The 7,702-nt window shown below is 42.2% G+C and overlaps 1 protein-coding gene across 3 annotated transcripts in view; it reads right to left on the bottom strand.

Annotated features, from left to right (window-relative positions):
- Positions 1–5,332: 5,332 nt before the first annotated feature.
- The window catches only part of epb41l5 (erythrocyte membrane protein band 4.1 like 5), a 41,557-nt gene continuing 39,187 nt past the window's right edge, over positions 5,333–7,702 (bottom strand). For all 3 annotated transcript variants that reach the window (XM_056579561.1, XM_056579562.1, XM_056579563.1), the window contains exon 26: positions 5,333–7,574. In XM_056579561.1, coding sequence (XP_056435536.1) covers positions 7,505–7,574 — 70 coding nt within the window. In that variant the 3' untranslated portion in view covers positions 5,333–7,504. The remainder of the gene's footprint in view (positions 7,575–7,702) is intronic.

The following is a 7,702-nucleotide window of genomic DNA, read 5'->3' as shown; positions in this document are numbered from 1 at the left end:
CGCACGGCAGATGGCAGCTGTCTGTCTCCGTGATGGTCGTCATGGAGACCGGGTGGATTGTTGTCTCTCGGCAACGACACAGATGTGCTGCCGGAGACGACACAACGGTGGCCCACTAGGGACAACCCTGAGGAAGGATGGAGAGAGAGAGAGAGAGAGAGAGAGAGAGAGAGAGAGAGTGGAGTAGAAAGGTGGAGAGAGAGAGAGATAGAGGGATAGAGCACGAAAGTAGACAGAGGGAAAGATAGAGTATAGAGAGAAAGTAGAGAGAGGCAGAGAGAGAGCGAGAGAGAGACAGAGAGAGAGAGTGAGAGCGAGAGAACGGTAGAAGCGGTTCACAATGGACTGGATCGGATCACACATTGAGATATGAGATGATTAAATGTCAATAAAGGGATTATTCATAAAGAGAAGAAAGAGATTTAATTAGGTGTAAATGCTATGTATCAGCAGTCAGCTGGAATGTTTTGTGATGTACAATAGTGGGATGAGGTTTGGTGTCTGGTGTGGGAGGCATTCACCACCTGTACAGTCAAGGTGTGGGTTTATTGAAGGAAGACAAATCCCTCTCTCAAAGCTTAAAGCGTTCCCTCACAATTCAGACAATAGGAGGCTTTCTCTCTCTCTATCTCTCGGTCAGTCGCCAGGTACTGTTAGTATTGTTTTGTATGGTTAGTACTGTGCATGTGGTTGTGTGTGTGTGTGTGTGTGTGTGTGTGTGTGTGTGTGTGTGTGTGTGTGTGTGTGTGTGTGTGTGTGTGTGTGTGTGTGTGTGTGTGTGTGTGTGTGTGTGTGTGTGTGTGTGTGTGTGTGTGTGTGATAACTAACAGTGGCCGTTTGGGTGACGTTGAACACACAGGAGGTGTGCTGCCAAAGACCTGCCTGTCATTCTCACAAACACAAAGAAAGAGTGACAGAGAGATGCATGCACGCACACACACACACACACACACACACACACACACACACACACACACACACACACACACACACACACACACACACACACGCGCAGAAAGAGTGACAGAAGGATGTTCGAGCACACACGCATAAACACACACACACATAGACACACACACACACACACACACACACACACACACACACACACACACACACACACACACACACACACACACACACACACACACACACACACACACACACACGCGCAGAAAGAGTGACAGAAGGATGTTCGAGCACACACGCATAAACACACACACACATAGACACACACACACACACACACACACACACACACACACACACACACACACACACACACACACACACACACACACACACACACACACACACACACACACACACACACGCGCAGAAAGAGTGACAGAAGGATGTTCGAGCACACACGCATAAACACACACACACATAGACACACACACACACACACACACACACACACACACACACACACACACACACACACACACACACACACACACACACACACACACACACACGCGCAGAAAGAGTGACAGAAGGATGTTCGAGCACACACGCATAAACACACACACACATAGACACACACACACACACACACACACACACACACACACACACACACACACACACACACACACACACACACACACAAAGACACACACAGACACACACAGACAGCCTGTGGCCTGCTATTGAACTTGGTGTATTGATAGGAGCAGCAGTAGCAGCTCCTCTGCTGGAGAGGGTATTCATATGGACCTGTCTCTCTCTCTATCCCCCAGTCTGTCTGCCTGGACAGACAGACAGAGAGCTCCACCACAGCAGTCTCCCTGCTAGCCCTATTAGCACAGGTAAACCTGTTATCCTGGTTAGCCTATAGTTAGCCCAGTTAGCCCGGCTAGCGCTGGGTGCAGCTCACACAGTGTGTCGTTAGCCACTCTGATTGAGAGGTTCAAGCGGTATGATGGAACTAGATTGTTGAACTATGCAGACAGAGGAGTCTGTACATTATGCAGAGTTTCTATTTGAGGAGACCGTTACCACGGTTCAGATATACATTGCACTGTAGCTGTGGAAAGAGAAGACAAGTAACAGGACAGGCAGCAGTCAGACAGTCAGGGGGACGGCAAGACAGGCATACGGACCGTTTGACTGGCAGCAAGACAAGCAGAGCGACAGGATGAGAGAAGGGAAGACGTGGAGACAGACGGCGACAGTAAGACAGGAACAGAGAGAGGGAAACAGGCAGGACTACAGGAAGTTGAATAGATGGGTGGAGGCGAAAGCAAGAGCGGAGAACGCTTCATGTATCAATTCCTCTCTGAATAATGAGCCTCCTTAGCAAATCTGGCACACAGACGGCTCACCTGGCACACACGCACACGCAAACACGGGCAGACACACACACACACACACACACACACACACACACTTATTGGCACAATGCAGCCTTTAGGGATCAATTACTGCTCACTCACGTCTTTATCATCTCAATGCTTCCATCCAATACCTGGCGGCTCCAAGCCTTGGTCTTTCTCTCTCTGACACACAGCGTGTACGTGCGTGTGTGTGTGTTTGTTCTGATAGTAGGGTCTAAGAATTTCAGAAAAATAAGTGAAACAAAGCTATCGGCTACCACAGCAACACAAAGGAAAAAAAACACCAGTCTTTTACCAACAGACGCATAGCGTCTCCCTACTGGTCTCTCTCATTCCTCCCGCTCTTTTTCTCTCCATCCATCTCCTTTCCTTGCTCTCCCTCTTTCTCAATCACAGACAAACATCTTTAACTCTGGCCATCCCACAATTTCTGTAACACCATGTATTCATTCATTAATCCACAACACGCACACACACACACACACACACACACACACACACACACACACACACACACACACACACACACACACACACAGTACGTAGTACACACACAGGAACATATGCATGCACGCTTAATCCAGCACTTATGTGTATGCTAGTGTTTCCTTATGGGAGGGTATCCATCGCGGGATATGTAGTTCATAAAGAGGTTAAACCCTGCCGTCTTGTTAGTTCTTGGGTAGCCAAGCAACCAGTTGGCAGGTGAGTGACCTCATCTGAAACACTCCTATAGTGTCTTGTTTTTTCATCCATGGATTGTAGATAGTCCAATCTATTGTTAGGGTCCAGTGTTTCATGGACACACCTCACCCATGTCTGACTAATGTATGTCTTATCATATGGGAAATACAGAAATCTGAGTTCATGACACATCTGTCATGTATTTCAATACAAATAGAAACATCAGTTGGAACATTATTTCACTCATTCATTCACTCATTCATTCATTCATTCAAATTCAAAATTCCAATTCGTCTGTGTGTCAAGTAATCCATTTATATATATATTTATGTAAACATATATTCCGATACATAACATATAACATATAACTATAAATAATTGATTGCAAACAAATTGACTTTTTCTGAAAGGTGGCAGGCTAGGCCTATGGGTCACATAATCGGTTATATGTATTATGCTGTATTATTTATTAATCAATGTTCAATTCGCGTAACACAGTTAAAGTAGTACCGGTACTTTAAAGTAGCCTATGCACTCTACTAAATGTGGCTTCATTTTAAATATAGAGATACCATACACAGACCAGGCTCGCATAAATATACATTCATTTCCTCTTTAAGTAGGGGACCAGGTTTATTCCATGTGCAGGTTATTAAAAAGTAATCAGATAAGGAGATGATTATTCCATATTGTGATAAAGGGAAAGAGCTCCTCCAAGCAGATTTACAGCAAAAGAGATACACCCACTACTGCATTCTAGCGGTCAGAAGTGGTATGACCCCATTAATAGTTTTAATGAAGTGTTCGTTAGCTAGAGTTTTACTTTTTCAAATTACTTTTTCAAGTGACATCCAAAAGTAATATTCTCGATTTACACAATGTTTATAATTGTGGAAGCATTTTAATATTAAAATATTCAATGGAGTGATGTGACACAGGTCCTGTTTTTGGGCTGTTTGAGCCTAATATCGAGCCTAAACGTGATATATTTTTATCAGAAGGGATGGTTCAATTAAAATAGTGGTTTAAAAACAAATCACTATACACTACAAATAACGACTACAAGCGATGGAGCTCCATTGAACTAGATAGTACAACGCTGTCCCCATCTGGTTGAATACGATTCCTGCAGCTTGAGGACAACATTATCAAGTAACTAAGTACCGCTCTCTAATCGACCTAGCATCTTCATTGGCTTTCACTGAGACAATTTCCCCAAGAATGTGGAGCTTTTCCTCCTAGTTCTAAACTTGCCAAGTTTCTTTGAAAAAGCCATAGTGCACAAAAATGTATTAAATAATTGAAGTATAAAAATATATATACATAGACCTCAAACTAATTTCAATCACTTTTGTTTTTCCTCTACACTAGAAGATTATGGCTGTAAACGTCCACCCATGGATACACAAATGTGCCATAGGTAAGTTATTGTTCTTATTTTATGCAATACTTAGATTGTTTTAATCACTTAATTTAAATACTATTTATGACTAACCCACTATTTTCTAATAATTACATTTAACTCAAGCAGGCTTATTTAAGATTATGCTTTATGATGTGCTGCCGTTATGTTTACCCATCCAGCACAGACTATCTGTCACTGGAAGGAGGATCACTCTTCTGTGTTCCGTCTCAAGATTTCTTCCCTCTGGATTTAAGAAACGTTTTCCTTTGAGGGCTTAGGGTTGGGGGATGTTCTATAATGTGGGCACTTTGAGCCTATAATTGTAAATAAGGGCTATACTTACACATTCTTAGAGTAATATTCAGAGTAGGCCTCGTATACTAGAATATACACACTATAATATTGGATACAGTTGGAAGAAAACAATAATGCAGGCGTACTCTGTTGTTTCCACAACTTTACTAATAAAGTTTGCTACAATGTTAAGAAAAACGACTACTCATTGTTGAAATGTAAATAAGACACAAACAGGACCAGTGTGTGCTGTGATGGTTTCTAATTTAGTCATTCACCGTACACTTCCCAGTAAAATATCAAATAAAAATCCCCATTAGACAGAATACACCCAGCAGATACATTGAGCTGCACCATCTGCACTAACACAACGTTACAAGGCCATCTAAACCTTACTGGGTTCGCCCCCTATGAATAATATTATGAACTGCAAGAGTTATTCTGGGGTTTTCCAACACCCCAAAAATATTTGGCCACCACAAATATGATTAACCCAAAAACCTGATTGCCCAAAACAGATTAAGTGAGAAATCTGCAAAAAAAAATTAAGAGTGTGGTCAATCATTGGGATTTTTTTTGGGGGGGGGGGGGGGGGGGGGGCGGTGCAATGTGGTCTTTCGCTGTAGTATACCAGTGCAATTCTGTTGCGTGGATTCCCATTACAACATTACCTTCCTATTCCATTACAACGCTACAGTGTGGATATAGGGAGATCCTGGAATTCAAACAGGAATAAATTAAAACCTTTTGACTCAGAGCTATGGCAAAACATCAAAAAATTGCACTTCCTTGGGGATTGAAATAGTGAATAAACTTTGTGAAAATATTTGAAACTGTTCAGTGGCTATGGCTACAAGGTTGGAGTAGATAAAGATACAATTAATGTTGTTCATTTTACCTTTTGCACGTCGAAAACACAAAAATCGATTTTCTTTTTTATTTGCTATTAACTATGCTATCTGGTACACAGTGTGTTAGAAATCTCTCTTAACGTTGTGTAAATCCAGCATGACAAAAAATCATCAGGTACAATAATCCCAACATACGGTGAGATCATAAAAAATATCACTGACCAACATACAGAGTGCTGGAATTTCAAAGTGACGCAGCTCAGAGATATTCCAATCATCACAGAAAATGACAAAAAAACTCAAAAGCAATGAAACAAAAAACAAAATCAAATATCTCTCGAGTTCTTTCGAGGACAGGAGCAAACAACCAGCGCTGAAGTCTCAGTGTGTGGCCATACCAATACTGCTACAGTTACCGTTCTTCATAAAAATATATATAAATCTACTTCATATCTACAGTACACTGATGCCACGGTATGGAGAAAAACACAAGTGTTCCTACAATACTTGACTGACTGCGTCTTCCCCTGCTGCTCAGAGTATTGGGACAAAATTGGGATAAATTGAGAAAATGAGTCTCAATGATTTTACCATATATGTTGAAGATATCACAACAGATAGTCCATAAGGTGTATAACTGCATCAAATGGTTACAGAAAGATCAAACACAAAATTTCTTAGCAATGCAAATAGTTTCATGTGGGACAGATCTTCTCAAAATCAGGGAAAATAAAATGGTCAGCCAAGGCATAATTTCCCCATTTCCTTCCCGTTGGAAAATCCTGTTCTGAAGACCTGTTGAAATGTTCTCACAGCTGTTTATGATGATACCTCGAAAGGCAATCACTCGCCAAGGCAGTTGGGAAATACAGCATTTAGGAAATACGATCAAAACAGATTTGACCTCAAATGATTCCAAACAGAATATCGTAACGTCAGCGCTGTCATGTCTTACAAGTAAGTGTTCTTCAGTAAGAAGAACGGTAGACTAGTCAAACAAGGAATGACCAAGAACCGACAAAAGTTCTTAATTCTTCTATAAGACATTGTAATGCAGTAAATTAAAGAAAACAGTGATTATTGAACCAAAGCCGGGAGATCGTTATTTCTTCTCAACATTGGTAACAGTCAAAGACATGCAGGAACAAACACCAACAGACAAACACTTAACACGCACATAACACTCAGTGCCGGAGCTCTGTACTTCTTGAAGACTTGCAAAAAATAGTTTTGCCTAAAATATCCTTCATCAGAATTAAAAAAAAACTGAAAGGGAATGAAAAAGGGTCTAAGAACATTTTTTAAAACGTCAGTAGAAATAAAAACATGGAGATCTCTCATCGATTCAGTGAACAAATCCATTTCCAGGGTTTCCAGGGAGAGAGTTCAGGTCCAGTGTTGAGTAATAATCCAGTGAAAAAATTGACATTGTATCTCATATCCAGTGGCTGTGCTGCATCTTCTACGCGTGTATTAATAGTCCGTGCTGTCAAAATGAAAGCCTTCATTACAGGGAATGCATGAGACGATGCCGGACAGTTTCTGCATCCCGAGGAACTATAAAAGTGTGCTGGGTTCAGTAATACCCGGTGAAATACAGTGAAATTACAATCCTCCTCACCTCCAACATAAAACATCCATCATCTCAGATAATCTCTAGCTCTAAGGAAGAATGGTCCTGGTGGTTCCTTAAAAACATGTCGGGTGAAAATAATAATTTCGGGTATTCTTTTGAGGCTGGGGTAAACTACTGTTAGTTATATAGTCTGCCTACAGTGGGGTTTGGTAGTGTGTTGGGGCTGAGGTTTGGTAGTGTCTCGCTCTGTGGTTGGAGCTGGTGGGCTGAGTGGGTGAGGGTGTGATGGAGGGAGGTAGGGAGGGGAGACGTGGGGCAGTGAGGGGAGAGGGGGGGGGGGATCCATCTCCCCTCAGAGTTCGGTGGTCAGCAGTCCCTTGGGCCTGGCTCCCTCCTCCTGGGCAGGCTGAGCTCCCACAATGCTTTGGGAGGAGAAGGATGGAGGGACAGATTGATGAAGGCGAGTGGTTATCACGAGTCGGAAAACATGACCAAGGTGTCTGGAACACTGTTGTTAGATCAGCGTTAACTAATTACAACAAATGTATTT

Source organism: Gadus chalcogrammus, chromosome 20, assembly GCF_026213295.1.
Source record: "Gadus chalcogrammus isolate NIFS_2021 chromosome 20, NIFS_Gcha_1.0, whole genome shotgun sequence".
In the NCBI taxonomy this organism is placed as follows: Eukaryota; Metazoa; Chordata; class Actinopteri; order Gadiformes; family Gadidae; genus Gadus; species Gadus chalcogrammus.
This window is presented reverse-complemented; position numbering and strand designations above follow the sequence as displayed.